Source organism: Rhincodon typus, chromosome 33, assembly GCF_021869965.1.
Source record: "Rhincodon typus isolate 14 chromosome 33, sRhiTyp1.1, whole genome shotgun sequence".
Classification (NCBI taxonomy): Eukaryota; Metazoa; Chordata; class Chondrichthyes; order Orectolobiformes; family Rhincodontidae; genus Rhincodon; species Rhincodon typus.
The window spans coordinates 34,073,441-34,092,500 of record NC_063364.1 but is presented as its reverse complement, the minus strand read 5'-3'; the positions used below and the strand labels follow the sequence as shown (position 1 = coordinate 34,092,500).

At 40.4% G+C, this 19,060-nt stretch overlaps 1 protein-coding gene across 9 annotated transcripts in view; it reads right to left on the bottom strand.

Moving 5' to 3' along the window:
* Positions 1–19,060, bottom strand: part of dennd4a (DENN/MADD domain containing 4A) — a 110,023-nt gene that overhangs the window by 25,754 nt on the left and 65,209 nt on the right. For 2 of the 9 annotated variants that reach the window (XM_048615932.1, XM_048615934.1), the window contains exons 14-21: positions 18,518–18,651; positions 16,265–16,400; positions 15,746–15,952; positions 11,854–11,982; positions 7,447–7,594; positions 5,402–5,533; positions 5,065–5,181; positions 445–588 (exon numbers count right to left, since the gene is read on the bottom strand). In XM_048615932.1, coding sequence (XP_048471889.1) covers positions 445–588; positions 5,065–5,181; positions 5,402–5,533; positions 7,447–7,594; positions 11,854–11,982; positions 15,746–15,952; positions 16,265–16,400; positions 18,518–18,651 — 1,147 coding nt within the window. The remainder of the gene's footprint in view (positions 1–444; positions 589–5,064; positions 5,182–5,401; positions 5,534–7,446; positions 7,595–11,853; positions 11,983–15,745; positions 15,953–16,264; positions 16,401–18,517; positions 18,652–19,060) is intronic. The other 7 variants (XM_048615935.1, XM_048615939.1, XM_048615936.1 and 4 more) reach the window with 4 other exon arrangements.

Genomic DNA, 19,060 nt, shown 5'->3' with positions numbered 1-19,060 from the left:
GAAGGGTCCCGACTCGAAACGTCAACTTTCCTGCTCCTCTGATGCTGCCTGGCCTGCTGTGCTCCTCCAGGTCCATCCTGTTATCTCTGACGCCAGCATCGGCAGTTCTTACTATCTCTCTAGATTTTATCTGCCAGTTGCTTAGTTATTTCTGATGCAGTCAGGGAGCCTGACATTTATCGAAGCCTTCTCTTCTCATTCTCACCCATAGCTTTTTTTGTCAAAACAGTTCTGTGCATCTAATGCACCTTTCAAATGTTAATAAAGTTCAGATATTTCAAAACACTTTTCTGCATGAGCTTCACAAAATTACATTAATAAAAACCTATCTACCTAAACAACATGTAGACTAGAAACAACTTTCATGCTGTTTTCTTTCTGACAGTCACATACAACAGTTCTCTCTACAAATATGTAGAAATCATAAATGGGGGGGAAATGTACATGAACTGGAGTCACTCTCTTTTTTCCCATCCTTATCCATTGGTTGCCCCACTGAAGGCTGCTCAGATCCATGTGCTGAAGATATGTCTCCTCGCCTAACTTCTTCTTTTGATAAGGAGTTATATCCAAGATCTGATTGCCCACCTTTGGGAAAAAAAAAACATAGCAATAAACATAAGTAACAAAAAAAACATAAATGTACCGAAAAGTGCTTATTTACAATCTTATAATTTTTGAACATTGAACAAGTTTTGTTTTACAATTGAAAGGTATATTGCCTCATCCTCCTAAGTGCTATGTTTAGCTAACTGAATCTTTTGGAGTTGTTGATTGGTTTGCTGAACTGACTGGTTTTCATGCAAACATTTCGTCTCCCTTCTCGGTGACATTGTCAGTGCTGTGTAGCCTCTGTAGAAGCGCTGTTGTTCTGTCCCGTTCCAATTTATATGATCCAGTCCGTCATAGAACATAGAACAGTACAGCACAGTAAAGGCCCTTCAGCCCACGATGTTGTGCTGACCTATTATCCTACTAAGATAAATCTACCCTGCATACCCTACATTTTACTATCCTCTATGTGCCTATCCAAGAGTTGCTTAAAAATCTCTAAAGTATCTGACTCCACTACCACTGCCGGCAGCGCATTCCACACACCCACCACTCTCTGTGTGAAGAACTTACCTCTGACATCTCCCCTATACCTTCCTCCAATCACCTTAAACTTATGCCCCCTCCTAATAGTCATTTCTTCCCTGGGAAAAAGCCTCTGACTATCCACTCTATCTATGCCTCTCATCATCTTGTACGCCTCTATCAAGTCACCTCTCATCCTTCTTTGCTCCAATGAAAAAAGCCCTTGCCCTCATGGTGGCAGTCTTGTTTCCAGTTTTGTACCGTAGTGGTATGTAGATGGTGTCTATTTCAACAAGTTTGTTAATTGTATCGGTGGTTGAAAACCAGGCCTCCAGGAATTCTCATGCTTCTCTTTGTCTTGCATGTCCTAGTACTGTAGTAGTACTGTAACTTTGTCCCAGTTCAATTGATGTCCTTCTATGTCAGCGTGTATTGAAATAAGGGAGAGTTGGTCATGCTGTTTTGCTGCGAGTTGGTGTTCATGTATCCTGGTGGCAGGTTTCCTGCCTGTCTGTCCTATGTAGTGTTTCTCGCAGTTGCTGCATGGTATTTTATATATCACAGTTGTCCTGTTCAGTGTGGGCACGGGGTCTTTAGTCTTTGAGAGTAACTGGTGCAGTTGGCTATTGGTTTGTGTGCTGTCCTGATGCCAAGAGGTCGTAAGAGTCTTGTAGTCAGTTCTAAAGTGTTTCTAACATAGGGTAGGGTGGCCAGTGTGTTGGGCGTACAGTGTCTTCTTGGTGTTATTTACCAGACATCGGCAGATGAAGCTGTTAGGATAACCATTGTTTGCAATGACACTGTTTATGTGTTCCTGTTCGTTTTTGTGCAATTCTGGGGTGTTGCAGTGAGTTATTGCTCGTTTAGACACATTAGAAACATAATCAGAACTGACTACAAAACTCCTATAACCTCTTGGAACAAGGACAGCACACAAATCAACTGCCGCACTTCGTCAGTTACTCTCAAAGATGAAAAACCCCATACCCACAATGAGCAAGACAAATGTGATCAATAAAATGCCACGCAGCAACTGCGAGAAACACTACATAGGATAGACAGGCAGGAACTCGCCACCAGGCTACATGAACACCAACTTGCAGCAAAACGGCATGACCAACTCTCCCTCATTGCAATACACTCCGACATAGAAGCATGTCAATTGACTGGGACAAAGTTACAGTACTAGGACAAGCAAGACGAAGACAAGCACCAGAACTCCAGGAGGCCTGGTTTTCAAGCACCAATGCAATTAACATGTTGAAATAGACCCCATCTAGTCAGGTATAATAATCGGAAACAAGACTGCCCACCATGACAGACTGGACCACATAAATTCAGAGCAGGACAGAACAGCAGCACTTCAATGGAGGCTACACAGCACTGATGATATCACCTAGAAGGGAGACGAAATGTTTGAATGAAAACCAGTCAGCTCGGCGAACCAACCAACAACTCCAAATGCAACCTGAGCTATAGATCTTCGTTAAAACATTAAACTGCATCGTTTGTTTTTAGGTTCTCATGGGGCAGTCCAGCTTCTGAATGTGAAGAAACCTGAATGTGGGATGTCCAGCTGCAACAGTATTTGGAAATGAGTGGGTGATTTGGAAGTTCTGGTTGCTAGGTCCGTAAATCTTCCAAATTCAGCACTAAGCTGAAAAAAAAACATCAGTAGAACTTCTTTCTGGGCGGGTGATCATTTTAGGTTATTTAGATCTACAAAAACCAGAAATTCAACTAGAATCAATATCACGATGGACTATGGACTGGGCCTTAACCAAGATGTACCGACATTTGTGTATTCTACATTAAACAAAGTACGATCATTGTGTATAAAAACTACTATAGTTACAATATCGAGTCATGGCTGATGAGCGATCTAAGCAATCTCCGGTTTAAACATAATCAATACTTGGCCGTTAACGGTCAGCCATCATTAACTGATTGATTCTTCATGGCAACACTTCTAACAGTGTTCACTCACCAACCAACTGACACTCACTTCTCCTATGGGATAAGATGTTGTCCCCTTTACATTGGTATTCTTGCAAATGTCTTGATGCATGCCAGGAGTAAAGCTTTGACAAACTGGGGTTTTTTTCAGCCATATTTAGAGACTGAACATAATCCTGGGTTGTAATCAGCTTGATCTTGAGCAATTTACCTACACTCCTTCACTTAAACAAATAATTCTTATGGCAATCTACCATCTTGTGTCAAAATGCAAAAATGGTAGTAATTTCTGATATTCACTCCACTGCACTATGTTGATCAATGGCTTGAGGAATTTGCTTATTCCCCAAGCAGATTTTATGTAATGTCTCAAACTAGCCACAAGGAGGTGCACCAGATCAGCACCAGACTCCTGGCTGTATTGGAGCGGCTGGGATCTGCTCCCTGTTCTCTCAGCCGAGTCTCAGATTCTTGCCATGACAAATCAGACAAATTGTATTCAATCTCCTCTATGCACCAAAAAGGCCTGACAAAGGAAAACAATTTAAAACATCAGTATTCCAAAGCGATGTTTCTATTTCAACATTCTTATTAATTAGTGGATGATCAGCAAGCAGTTCAGAATCAGTCTGATGACACAACCTTAAGATACACACAACTTTAATCAAACATTGAAAATGAGAGGAGGGTGGCTTCTGTGGTGCAATGGTAGTATCCGTTCCCCTGGACCGGGAGGCTCAAGTACAAGTCCCACCTGCTCCAGAGGTGTGTAGTAATATCTCTGAACAGGGTGATTAGAAAAATAGGTTAAATAAAAAATGTTGGCCAGGGGCTTTAAACAAGCAGATGAAAGCTATTACAAGCAAACATGAACTTTGCAGATATGTTTCTAAATGCAGAAGACGTTAACTAACTTGGACTAATTTTAATATTTACTCAAGAGTTGCTGCTAAAAATCAATGAAGTGTGAATGAATGAATGTTGAGTTATAACACAGAACAAGATTCAAACATTCTGAATGTTTGTTGAGAAATCTGTTCCATCTTATTCTGTATTTTTTGCAGTAATTACAATCATCCAAAACAAATAATCCTGCAAGTGATTCATGACTTTTCAGAAATTATAGAGAAACAAGGTGTATCTACAAATGCCTTTGTACTGTTTTCTGATTCTTGTAACTTTCTACGATGTGGTTTATTTAAGGAAAACAATCTGCAATGCATCTGTGCAAATTATACTGTAAACATGTTGAAGCATGTAATTTTAGCAATAAAAATTAAAAGTAAATTATTTAGTTAATAACTGAACACAATGGCACATGCACAGATGAAACTAAAAGAATGCTGGCTCTGAATCACCCTCATAAATATAAAACACCAATTCACATTCCAACCCACTGCACTGAGGGTTTACGACCATGACTTGCAACAGATAAATGTGCAATTAAGGGTGAAACACTAAGTGGATGTAACACCCCCCCTTCTGCATTACGCAATCTGGAAATAGAAGGAGAAACATGTTCTGAAGAACTCATACCAGACTCTAAATGTCAACTGTGTTTCCCTCTCCACAGATGTCGCCAGACCTGCTCAGTTTCTCCAGCATTCTGGGTTTGTTTCACATTCCCAGCATATACAGTACTTTTTCTTTATGCGAGGAAACACAAGACTGACAATCACTCCGGATAACTTGCATACATAGTGTTTGGTGACAGAGGTGGCACAGTGGTGCCTCTGGGAGGGTGGTACCCCTGAAGATTTATCATTTATTGCATTCAATTCGCTAACATGAAGCGAAAAGTATCCTGCACTATCATTGTATTTTTTCTGGGTTGCTACCGAGGACTATTCTAAATATATTCCACTCTAGAATGGCGAAATAAATTATACAATTTAGTCATGAACAGATCATATTTAGAGAAAATAGCAAGAAAAACAACAATAAAAAGAAAACTGAAAGTTGAGGAAATTAATTGGAAGAGAAACATGAAAGAAGAGCGGCAAGAAAAACACATGGACATTAGACAATTACCTGAAAACATATGATCATCCATCAGTTCTGAGGAAATCCAGAGAGAGAGAAACGGGACCTTTTCATACAAGGAATCCTGACTGTCATATCCATAGTTCAAGCTAGAGCCAAGCCTAGCTGCGTGCAGGGAACATATGTGTGGGGATAGGCAAGATGGTGGATTAAAGTAAAACATGGAAGGGAAGAGGTCATCATGATAAGAAGGAAATCAAAAACCACAGACAATGGATACAAGACGATTACAAACAGAGAAAAGGGGACAGCAAAAAGCAATGAACAAAACAAAAGATAAGAGAAGTTTGAGTTGATAGATATTGGTGACACTGTTAAAATGTACCTGTACTAGATCTATCATCAGTGGAATCTACTTTCATTAGCTCAGAGTTGAACTGGGGTTGTTCCGCAGTGCTAGGGTCATTAGAGCTATCCATGCTGCCGTGGCTGACAGCATCCAAGTCACTGCCATCTGCTTAGAGAACAGAACAGATTAGAACAAGTCATGAGGAACCCGGTCTTTTTTTTTTCTAGCTAATTCACTCCCCTTCTCTTCTAAAATCACAGCTCCATGTTTCAGCCAATACGTGACATAAGCCACAATTATTCTGGTGATTGCAGTGACCAAAGGGATTGCATGAGACAGCATCAAAGCTGAATCAGACCCATGCACAATCCTAGTGAGGATTGTCACATTGCAATCAAAATAGTAACTGTGGCAATTAGTTCAGTCCTTGTGCCATGCATTATTAACTATCAAACTTGCACACTGCTTGATCAGTGTTATTGACTTTTTGGCTAACTTTTTGGAGCCATAAGAGAATCACAACAATTGATTTTAAAGGAGCCTCCTCAATAAAAACCTTCTTCAAATTCCAAAATAACATTTACTTGAATGTTCATTTTAATTAATACCTCTCTTACAAGCATGATCGAGGTCAAATGCTTAGACAACTGAATAACAAACATGATTGCAATAACATAATTGCGGCAACACACTGAAATTTTTTTAATCACATTACTTCAGTTCATGCCAGCTGCTAAATTTAATTCCTCTTCACACCAGTTTATCAACTAAATCAATCATCATTTAATAAGTTTTTTTCCAAGAAAAGCAAATGATTCCTGAGGCTTCATCACAGAAGAGATGCTGATTGCAAGAATCCTCCACTATTTAATTTCCAGTTAAATTGATTAGTTATACGAGAACAGAGATATAAAACATTAATTCATTCTTCAAAATGGTATTGGAACCTCCTGTGTTACTGCCATGGTGTCAGATGGAAATCTGTGAAATTTGTAATCTGTGTTTAAGGGGGACAAGACATTCACATGGGATTCAGTATGGGTGGAGGATAATTGCTAAAGCTCTGAACACATTTCTTTCAGAATACTGTAGCATGTGGGATTCTGGCTTGTCACTGGACAGAGTGACGTACAGCTAGCATCATTGATAGTCCATTTCCAACAGTAGCGTGACAGAAAAGTGCTCCCAATAAATGTGGACCAAAGACAACTGTGTGATGGAAATAAGAGAAGATAGGAAATATTTGGTCTTCAGAAATAGATTCCCACAGATGTTAACTCAATATTAAAATATTTCTAGTTACAGGAAAAACAATTAAAAATATGGAACAGATGAGCTGTAAAAAGCTGAATGAGTACACAAAGTTTCACATCAAAACTGAAGCAAATTATACCTGACAATGATAGTTTAGTAATGTTCTTTACATAGCCTCATGCACAGCAGATTGTGAAACATCTGTACTCTTCAGTGTGTGCCATCCATATGGACATGCCACATTTCTGTTCTATCTTAGACTAAAACATCACCACAGGAGATTTTGCACCTCATGGGTCAGCAACAGTGTGTTTTAGGAAGGCCATCTGATGAGAGCAATGTACCAGGTCTGACTCCCAATTTTTACTAAAACTAACTGTTCTCAAGTGTGGCACTGGCACCAGAAAGTTTGCTGCCCACACTAATATATAATACATCCTGTTGCATGCAACATTAAGCAGGAAAAAAATTAAATATAACATTGCGTTTTACATCTTTTTAGGTGGTATAACTGCTAGAATTATCAGTAAACCAATCCAACAATCGAGGCAGTATGTTAAGGCAATTTTATATGTTATTTGAACAATATTTCTTCCTACATCTTTTATTATAACTCTAAACGTAAAGCAAGGTTTTAAAAACCTCACAAACTCAGAAGTAAAATTAAAACAATATGGTTTACAAAGACTATAGAAATATTGCAACTTTCAGAACTAAATTTACCAAAATTATCAGCTGTACAATTAAATATTTCTCTGCATAAATTAGCTGAATAGCAAGTGCTTTCTGAATCCCACAGTCTGTCTGATTCTAACTTTGAGTCCTACCCGAGAGCACAGGAGTTTGTGGCGGGTTTGCTGGAGCCCTTTTCAAAACTCTGCGGAAATGAGCTATTGCGAGCACAACATTTCTTATCTTCATCCACAGAAAATAGCCGCCTCTGTTGCTTGATGGCCATGTACTCTCTAAAACAGCCTGTGGAAAATCAAATGCACTATTAGCCTACTGCAAAACCAAAAGATAAAGCTCTTTTCTGAGGACATTCAGTCAAATTGTCTGCAATATTGGTAGAGTTTACTTGCTATTCAGGCACTAGGTAAAGAAATGTAACTGTCAACAGAGAATTACAGAAACTCTAGCTCGTGTCAACCCTAATTGTGAATGAATTCACATCTAGTCCAGATGGCAGAAGCTTACTGCATGCATGATGGACTAATGTTCATGAGAAGTCCCATTTTTATGATAATAAAAACAAAATAACTTCCAACTCGAATCAGAAAACATCTTTCATTGAGTCGCAATTAAAATAAATTGTCAAGACAAGTGAGGTGCTATTAAGACAGGGACCAAAAGCTTGGTCAAGGAAGTGGGTTTTAAGGATACTTTAAATGAGGAAAGGTTGGTTGAGAGATGGAAGGGCTTGGTGCTGGAATCTCAGAGTGCACTGTCCAGCCTGTCAACTTTGGGGTGTGGCATTAAGGGCACTGCAGACAAAACCAGACTCGAAGAAAGAGTGAGAGGACTGAAGATGATTACATTTATTTAAAGGGTTAAGCCACAAAGAAAATTTAAACACAAGCATAGGAATTTAAAATTTGAAGTCTTGGCATCCAGGAGACAAGGTCAGTCAGTAAAGAGAGAGGTAGTTGGTGAACAGGATATCGCATGGGATAGGTTAAGAACATTTTGGATGAGTTGATGCTTATGGAGCAAAGGAGAGAATTTGGACCAGCCTGGAATTACAGGCATAGATTTTAATTTCAATGACAGGAGGGTGAAAGTCAATGAAGGTAAGTCATGTTATGCAGGTGGAACTATGCCATGGAATCAGGGTCAAATCAGGTGTTAAAGTTGCAAAGAGTCTGGTTCAATTGGAGTCAAGTGCCTCACAGTTGAATGGATTCAACAACCTAGCACCAAGATTTTGCAGAAAACAGTGAAGATAACTTTGACTATAAATATTCACTGACATCAGAATGAACAACAGTATCACTGAGCAATGCTAATGTAAAGTGGTGGTTATTAAAGAATGACAGGGTGGTGAAGGTGGTGTTTGGCACACTTGTTTTCATTGGTCATAACATTGAGTATAGGAGTTGGGACGTCATGTTGTAACTGTACAGGACGTTGGTGAGAGCACTTCTGGAATGCTGTGTACAATTCTGGTCGCTCTTCTATAGGAAGGATGCTGTTAAACTTGAGAGGGTGCGGAAAAGATTTACAAGGACATTGCCAGGACTAGAGGATTTGAGTTATGGGGACAGGTTCGATAAGTTGGGGCTGATTTCCCTGGAGCATTGGAGGCTGAGAGGTGACCTTATAGAGATTTATAAAATCATGAGGAGCATGGTGAATAGTCAAGGTCTTTTCCCTAGGATGGGAGAGTCCAAAACTAAACAGCATAGGCGAGAGGGGAAAGCTTTAGAATAGACCTGAGGGGTAATGGTTCCATGCAGAGGGTGGTGTGTGTATGGAATGAATTGCCAGATGAGGTGGTGCAAGTGGATAAAACTACATTTAAAAGGCACCTGGACAGGTGTATGAACGAGAGGACTTTGGAGAAATATGGGCCAGATGCTGGCAAATGGAACTAGATCAGATTGGGATGCCTGGTTGGCGCAGATGAGTTGGACAAAAGGATCTGTTTCCATGCTCTATGACACTATAATATCTTAGTTCTGGTACTGCACTGTGTAATTTACAGAAACATGGCAGAAGTCTTTAAAAACAGTGCCTTTGAAATCAGAATTGAAATGTACATTGAGGGATTGAAGACTAAAGCTGTGGCACATTCTGTCACGATCGTGTGCTAATATTTGACCATTTTCAAAAGAGATCATTGTTCTGTAGTGTTCAGGCTCCATTATACAATTAATTGGCAATAAAACAGCTCAATCCTGTTCAACTTGCATTTGAGTCAATGGCACCATGGATCACTAGCAAGTTCAGGTAACTTTAATCAGAACAACACTGATAGGTGGAAGTCCAACAGGTTCATTTTAAATGATTATCTTTTTAAAAGCTCTCTCAAATGAAATCTCCAAGTGTTGAAGGGTCCAGAGAAGAATTCCAATAGCATTTCCAGCAGAGAATTTTGTGCAGTAAAATTATTCAATTCAAAGTTTTCATGAAATTATTATTTTTCATTCTACACAGTAAGTGAAAATAGAATTTAAACAATAAAACCACATGTGACTACAGGAGACGTAAGCATATTATTCAATAACTAAATACATGCACAGTGAAGTACAGAGTGATACAGACCAGAAATGATGTGGCACTGAGTGATTGGAGATTATGGGAAAAGAGATTATACAGACTAAGAATGAGGGGGTACAGCCATTCAAATTGGGAAAAATGCACATTTCACTTTGAGCTGTGTGAATTAACCAATCTCAATTGGCATGGATCGGTAAAGGTTTGTTAAGTTGCCTGTATTTTCCTGATCTCAGGACTGGGCAATAACATATTACTTAAAAAGCAATGGAAACAGTTGTAACTTTGGCTACACTGTACGTATGAATGAACAAGAGAAACCAAGCTCAGCCTTAACATTCCCTTTAATGGGATAGCCCACCAATTTATAATCCACACTCATTTTCAAGGAACAGGCTGTTGGACAAGATAGTTCCATGGGAACAAACTCCACTAAGCCAGGGCCTTCAGGAAATGAGGGGGGGAAAAAATCAGATGGAGAAAAAGTAATGCCATTATCATTTAAAAACGTAATTTCAGTTATTGGAGTATGGGAAAAAACAGGTAATATGATGAGTTTTGCACTGCTCCCTGAAACATTAATCTGTGACTCTGGATTACTTGTGCAGTGACATGACCACTACACCACCATCTCTCCACGGGGATTTACTGCAGAATGCTACATTACAGAGGGGCCTGGGTGTCCTAGTACACGAGCCACAAAACCACATGTCCAGCAAATGATTGGGAAGGCAAATGGATGCTGGCCTTTACTACAAGGGAACAGAGCACATAAGTAGGGAAGTCTTCCTGCAACTTTCTGGGGCATTGGTGAGACTGCATCTGGAGTACTGTGTACAGATTTGGTTTCCTTACCAAGGGAATGCTTTACTTGCACTTGAAGCAGTGCAGAGCAGGCTCACTCAGCTGATTCCTGGGGTGAAGGGACAGTTGGACCTATAATCATTGGGGTCAGAAGAATTAGAGGTGATTCTATTGAAATACGTAAGATTCTGAGGTGGCTTGATAGAGACAAAACTGCGATGTTTCCTCTTGTTGGGAATCTAGAACTAAGGGGCACAACAAAATAAAACAAAAGATGCCTCCCGTTTGAGACAGATCTGGAGGAATTTATTTTCTTAGGTGGTCATTAGTCTTTTGAATTCTCGAAACAGCAGTAGAGATTAGATCATTGAAAATATTCAAGGCTGAGTTAGACACATTCTTGATAGATAAGGAAGTCAAGGGTTGTGGGAGGAAGAATAGGAAAGGGAGTTGTGGCCTCACTCAGTTCAGCCATTCTAACAAATAGTAGAGTAAGGAGTCAGTGGGCCGAATGGTATTATTTTTGCTCTTATTTTTTCTGAGTTTACGTATCTTTTTAGGAGTTGAACATTGATTTCTAGTGAACACAACTTGGAAAAGTTCTCAAGAAACTGAATGCAGTTACAGTAAACTTTGCTGAATTGATTGTACTTTGACATGGAGCTCTGAATTGTAAACCAAATCATACAAGTCACTGGCTGAACTTGTAAGATGATCCACCATGGCTGCCAATCCAAGGCATCAATATAATTCTAAAACCTCGAGACAGCTGGGGTTTCCATCCTTCTTTAAATCATTCAAGTAAGCATCTTCTACAAGACTCATTTCCATGTCAATAAATGAGATGCTTTACAAAAGCAGTAAAGAATTTAAATTGATTATTGATTAACATGGGTAGTCAGATTGGTTTGGACCTTTGATATTCTAACGCAGTGAAGTGGTTATAGCATTCACAATACAGTTTCAATGATCTCACCCAGTAGATACTGAGTTCATGTCCACACAGGTGGGGAGAACATGAAGAATGAGGTTACCCTTGCCCAGTAGGCCAAGTAAATGTGTTTGCAGCTTGCTGAAGAAAAACACTGGCAGAAGATGAAAACAGCTCATTGTCTTGGAAAAAGCAATGTAAGGAAAATGAAAGGTGAGGGAATAAGAATAAGTTACAATTAAAAAGCAACACAATGTCTCAGTAAACATGCACAGGCTCATACCTTATTGTAGTAACCATATGTTATAGCATTGGGGTGAACCCCTGCTTTCTTCATCTCAAACAGAACTTTCACAGCTAGCACTGGCTGCCCGTACTGCCCACATAACTGCATCAGAACACGGTAACACACCTAGAATGGGGAAAAGAAAGCTTCCTTCAGTAAGAAATTGTCAGGGAGATGCACTTAAGAAATTACCTCCATTACATTTATCTCCATAGTTATGCAAGTGCCATATACACTATCTGGCCAAGATCTCCATCACCTGAAGGTTTTGAAAGATGTTGTCAGGATTTGGTTAATATCAGGTTTAACAGACTTGTAGCTTAAATGATATACAAGTACATCATTGGCCAAATCCCAATATACATTGACTTGCTTTAACAATAGATATTTTTTGAATATGGAGCTGGAAAAGCACAGCCAGTCAGAGAGCATCCGAGGAGCAGGAAAGTCAATGTTTCGGGCCGAAACCCTTTGTCAGGACTGGGGAGGGCGGAGGAGGAGGTAGGTGAAATGGAGATAGGTGGATGCATGATGGGGGTTATTGTAGTTGGTCAGTGGGAAGGATGGAATGGATAGATGATGGACAGGTTGGGGGAGGAGAGATTTTGAAGCTGGTGAAGTCAATATTCAGGCCATTTCCCCCGAGGTGAAATATGAGGTGTTATTCCTCCAGTTTACGTTTGGAGGCCAAGGTTGGACACGTCACCAGGGGAATCAGAGGGGGAGTTAAAGTAGATAGCAACAGAAAGGTCAGATTGGTTGGTGCGTGCAGGATGCAGATGGTGGTGGGGACTGATTGTAGGTGTCAGAGGATAATGCATTGTATTCGAAGGCTGGTGGTATGTGAGGATCAAGGGGGGGCTAACGGAGAAGAGGGTTTGAGGGCAGAAGTATGGGAAATGGGGGAGATGCAGTTGAGGCCACCATCACCACCACGAAAAAGGTATTTCCTTCCCCACCCCTGTCTGCTTTCCACAGGGGCCATTCACTCCGTGACTCCCTTGTCAGCTCCATACTCCCCACCAACCCCTCATCACACCCAGTACCTTTCCCTGCAACTGCAGGAGGTGCTACACCTGCCCCTACACTTCTCTACCTCCATACGAGGACACAAACAATCCTTCCAAATCTGGCAAAGATTCACCTACACTTCACCTAGCCCATCTACTGTAAGCGTTGCTCCTGATGCAGTCTCCTCTATATTAGGGAGACCAAATGCAGACTTGGGGACCAGTTTGTCGAGCATCTGCGCTCTGCACGCACCAACCAACCCGACTTTCCAGTTACCATCCACTTTAACAGCCCCTCCCACTCCCCTGGTGACATGACCATCCTTGGCCTCCTCCACTGTCAGAGTGAGGCCAAACGTAATCTGGAAGAACAACACCTCATATTTCGCCTTTGGAGCTTACAGCTCAATGGCCTGAATATTGACTTCACCAGCTTCAAAATCTCTCCTCCCCCAACTTGTCTATCTTCTGACTCACTAATCTGCTCCACCCTTCTCATTGACCAACCACAATAACCCCCTACCTGCATCCACCTATCTCCATCTCACTTACCATTCCCTCAGCCTCAGCCCCAGCCCCAGCCCCAACCCCAACCCCTTCCTCTATTTATTTCTGGGCTCCCATCCCAGTCCTGACAAAGGGTTTCGGCCCAAAACATCAACTTTCCTACTCCTCGAATGCTGTCTGACCGGCTGTGCTTTTCCAGCTTCACATTTATTGATCCTAGCTTCCAGCATCTGCTGTCCCTACTGTCTTCAGATATTTTTTGAAGAAATTTTGCACTTTTGGAGAGCATGGTCTCATCATACTGGAGGGATTTTGTCTTCTATCATTCTGTTTATGACTTTAATAGAAAGGTTCAGCAATATTGATAATAATTGGTTATGAAGCAAAGCCTCAGGAGTATTCCCAAATTTCAGCTACCTTTCACAGGTGTGGGAAATCTGTCTTTGTACGTGTGTCTGCATCCGTCACACTCTCTCTCTCGGCACGTGCATAGCTCTTTCGTTTTGCGCCTGCACATCTCTCTCTTTCTGGTAACTGGTTTGGATTTGCTGTCTAAGGAGCTTTGGTGAATTTGTGCAGTGCATCTTTCTTTTTTCACTACTTATAGAAGCTTATATAGTCAGTTCTATGTTTACTTTCATACTTTATTTTCCTTCTCTTCTTCAACCTTCTTGTCCTCTTTTGCCGAGTACTACTCCCAGTCTTCAAGATTGCTGTTTTTTTCTGTCAATGTTGTGCGCTTCTCCTTTGGATTTAATACTACCCTTAATTTCTTTCGCAAGATGATTGAGACATCTTTCCTGTTTTATTTTTTGCACAAGATAGGAATGAATAATTGTTGTAATTCATGCACACATTCCTTAAATATTCGTCGCTGCCAGTCATAGAATCCTAGGAGTGTGGTAACAAGCCCAGCAAGTCCACACCGACTCTCTGAAGAGCATCGCACCCAGACTCACCGCCTACCCTATCCCTGTAACCCTAGATTTCCCATGGCTAATCTACCTAACCTGCACATCCCTGGACACTATAGGAAATTTAGTGCGGCCAATCCACCTAGCCTGCACATCTTTGGACTGTGGGAAGAAACCGGAGCACCCAGAGGAAACCCACGCAGATACGGGGAGAATGTGCAAACTCCACACAGACAGTTGCCAGAGGCTAGAATTGAACTTGGGTCCCTGGCGCTGAGAGGCAACAGTGCCAACCGCTGAGCCATTGTGCTGCCTCTTTTAGTAAGATTCCCTAACCCATCATTGCCAACTTGCACCTTATATCCTTGTAGTTTCCTTTATTTCAGGACCATAGTTTTGGATTTAACTTCTTCACTCTTCAACTTAATGACAGTTCTATCATATTACAGTCACTCTTCCCCAATGTCACCTTAACTGCAACTATATAATACCCATGCGTATCTATTTGCACTGTTAATTCATCTACTTTATTGCTAATGCTCCATCTATTAGGACACAATATCTTTAAGACTTCTTGTTTTAACGTCATTAGTCACCTTAGCTTTACTTTGCACTTTTGCACTATGGCCCCACGTGTTTTTCACTCTTTTTTTCTGACGCCCACTTGGACTTCTTAAGTTTCTGTGTTTCGTTACTATCATTACTTCCTCCTCCTGTCTGCCTGCTTAGGTTCTCATTCTCCTGTCATTTGAATTTAAGCCCTCCCCAACAGCACCACAAAATAGGAACTCTGAGATTATTACCTTTGAAGTTTTGTTTTTCAATTTACACCCCAAATCTCTCTACTCAGCTTGTAGGTCATCATCGTGTTTGTTATCATCGCTACTATTACCTATATCATTGGTACCAATATGTACCATGACCACTGGCTGTTCACCCTCTCCTTTCAGAACATCCTGTCACATCTCCAAGAGATCCTTGTCTCTGGCATCAGGGAGGCAACGTACCATGCTGGAGACTTGCGCAGCCACAAAAACGCATGTCTGTTCCGCTTAATGAATCCTTTATCATTATAGCACTATCATTCTTCATTCTCCCATCTAGTACAGCAGCATCACTTGTGCTGCCATGGACATAGCTTTTACTGCTATTCCGAGAAGTCGACTCCCCCAACAATATTGGCATTTCTGTTAGTGAATGGGATGGTCACGGGAAAGGAGGACGGGGATTATTTTAAATGGCCCATCATTACTGAAATAAATATGGGAAAAAAATACTGTTTTAAAACTGCACTGATATTCGTCTAGGGTTAGTTTGGCAGAGGAAAATCAGAAATAAAACAAGCATTCCACCATAGGTAATTTGTTATTTATTATATCTTCTTTCCTCTCTTCCAAACCACATGGTAATACTAAAGCCATTGTTTGCGACCATGGTACAATGTGTCAGTATTCATACCTCATCAGGTGGCTCCAACTTCTTAACTTGCATCTTCCTCAACACATCGTACGCAGTCCGAAGAGCCCTAACTTTTGAATGGCAAACTTTCACATAAGCAGGGAGGCAGATGAACCAGAGGCCATAGCAATGGCGCAAGAGACATTTTGACCACATCTGAGGAATTGATGAATAACGCTTTGCAATTTTTTGAGCTGATTTTATTTCCTGAAATACAACACAAATAAAATTATGAAATTAAATTCATAATTCATGTGTGCATTCAAGCAGTTCACAATTTTAATGCTTTACATTGAAAGTATTACTTTTCCTATACATAGATGGCACGAAACAGAATTTACCCAATTTCACTTTCTCCACAATATCGATTTATGTTTTCACTCCAACAATACATCCTAACCAATGAATCATTCTCCCACTGGCCACAGTGTTCAATCTTTCCGTGTACCAATAGTACCAAATGGTTCTCCCACACTTTATGACAGAATATTCAGAATACAAACATTAGTCACAGTGTACCTGCTTAGTTCTTCTGCCCATGGGTGCTGGACTGCTGGGACAACTATTTTTTGAAGTTAACCTGCTTGCTGGAGTTTTTAATAAACCCACTGGTCTGTCAAACAGTTCTGGTGTTAGCACAGGGAAGCTAGAGTAACTGCAGGGACAGGATCAATTTAGAGTTAATACATTAAAATGTAGCAAACATAGTCAACAACTGAAATGTAATTAATTACCTTACTTAAATGCAAAATAAAAGGTTTTCACCTAACCCACATGTAACACTATACATGAAAAAGTAAATATTAGATATATGGAAGTAAAATTAAAAAAGTGTCGAGACTACACACAAGATTTGACAGCATTTATAAAATATAAGACAAGTCAACATTTCAGGAGCTTTAAGGCATGTAAAAAGGAAGCAGAAAACCTGACGTCACTCAGCAGGTCAGGCAACATTGGAGGAAACAGCCATGGTTAATGCTTTGTCAGAATACCAACAGGTACATCCAGAGGGGTCTTGAGAGGGTTGCTGTGGAGAGGATGTTTCCCACTTTGGGACAATCTAGAACTATTAGTTACTGTTTAAAAATAAAGGATCAATCATTTAAAACAGCAATTAGGCAAAACCTTTTCTCAGAAGATCTTTGGAACTCCTTTCCTAAGGTGGTGGAAGCAGAGTCCTTGAATGTTTTTAAGGCAGAAGTAGGTAGATTGTTGTTAAGCAAGGTTACCACAGTAGGCAAGAACATGGCTCTGAGGTTACAATCATATCAGTTGTGATCTTATTGGATGGTGGAGCAGGCTCAAGGAATCAAATGGCTATTGCTCCTGATTTACATGTCCTTATGTACACATGCAAAGCATTAACTTTTCTGTTCTCTCCACAGATACTATTTACCCTGATGTGTTTATAATTTTGTTTTCTTCCAGATTTCCAGAACCTGCGTTTGCTTTTTAGGTTCTGGGAAAGTATCTTTTATTCTTTAGATGGTCACACAACATTTCAGGCACTGCAGGTATCTGGCTTTCTGTCCTCAATACAAGGCAACCGTACGGTCTATGATATCCTCAGCACACTACATTAAGTGGAAGAGAAAAACATTAGCCTGGATTTTCACCCTGATTGTTATGAAGTGGTGATGGGGGGAGTATCAAATGCACGTTCTTGCAGCAACTGAACCACAAAATGCTGCCACTTGGGAGAGCTATCAGATAGCACAGAACTCCTTTGGAATGAGACTCAAAGAAATACAACATTTTCAGAAGACAGCTGGATGTTTGTTAAACCTAGTGTTTGCAATTTGGCATTGAAAATTTTCATCGTTGTAAAAAAAAACTTATTTTCAAAACAAAGCCAAAAATTTACGTGAAGCATTTAAAAGAAAACATACAGTAGCTGCTCCCTGGAGGAGAACAGTTATGCCGTCAGCACTAAAAACAGATCTAATGAGTTTGCATAAAAATAACTGGCAGTGATGAATAAAGGCTGAAGCATAATCATGATTCTCTAAATTACAATACAAACATGCTAATTTACAAACTGTATGTAGTAGTTAACTTACAGCTTTTAAATTGAAAATTCATGCTATATATGTTTTAACTTTGCATCTACAAGTACAGGATATTCCAATTTTGTGGTTGGTTGGCTCGCCGAGCTGGTTCGTTGTTCCGCAGACGTTTCATTACCCTGCTGGGTAACATTATCAGTGCAGCCTCTGATGAAGCGCCGTTGTGTTTTCCTGCCTGGTATTTAAACTCTGGAGTCTGTTGAGCTGGATCACCTCATTTCCGGTTTCCCTTCGCAATGGAGTGTATATGGGGTCGAGTTCTGTGTGTTTGTTGATGGCATTCTTTGTGGAGTACCAGGCTTCTAGGAACTCCCGTGCTTGTCTCTGCTTTGCTTGTCTCAGGGACAAACGTCTGCGGAACAACAAACCAGCTCGGCGAGCCAACCAACCATAACATCCACAACCCGAGCTACAAATCTACTCTAAAACCTTACTCCAATTTTATCCAACTTTGTGCACACAGTATGTCCACATCATCATACTAATGTGTGGTGATGCTCATGCAGGACAATAATACCTTACTGACAACAATCCATAGCTACCTATACCTTATCCAGTGTAAATGTTTTTATGATTATTAGGAAGGGAAACAGCAAATGAAAATGATTCTAGGCATTGAAAACATTATAAAAACTAGACACACATTTTGAAACCTTACGATTTCCTCTGTGCCCTAACCATGCAAACAAACTTGGATGCATACCTATATTGAAGGGGATACTCTTCTCCACTCGGCAAGCTTGGAAGATCAGGAGGTGTTATGAAAACCGTATGTTCGCTTCTGTGAGACTCATCCAATTCTATGAGATGCAAATCGTCGGGGCGCTCTGCGTCCAACTGGTTTAGTATAAAAGGTAGAGTTACCATCCGAAGTCAAGGAGAATACTTTGTTCAGAGACAGATTTCCTGCATGTTATGATCAATAAGAATTGGTGACACAGTGCAAAATGAAACAAGAACTGCAAGGAAGCACATACAGCTTTTACGGCCAAAATAAAAAAAAAACTAGGTCCACCATCACAATTTTTTACTTTTTGATGAATTTGAGGAAGTTGCAGAGAACAACCTCAGTCTGCAGTGAGAACTGCCTATTAGTTGCTTAGCAGCCCTGCTTAATAAACTATTAACTTCATCCCACCCTTGTTAAATGGTAAAGAATAACAGTGAAATTTTGTGTTCTATCAGCTATCGCAATCTTTTTAATTTAAATTTCCCACTCTTCTCCCGTAAGCCCTCACATATTATC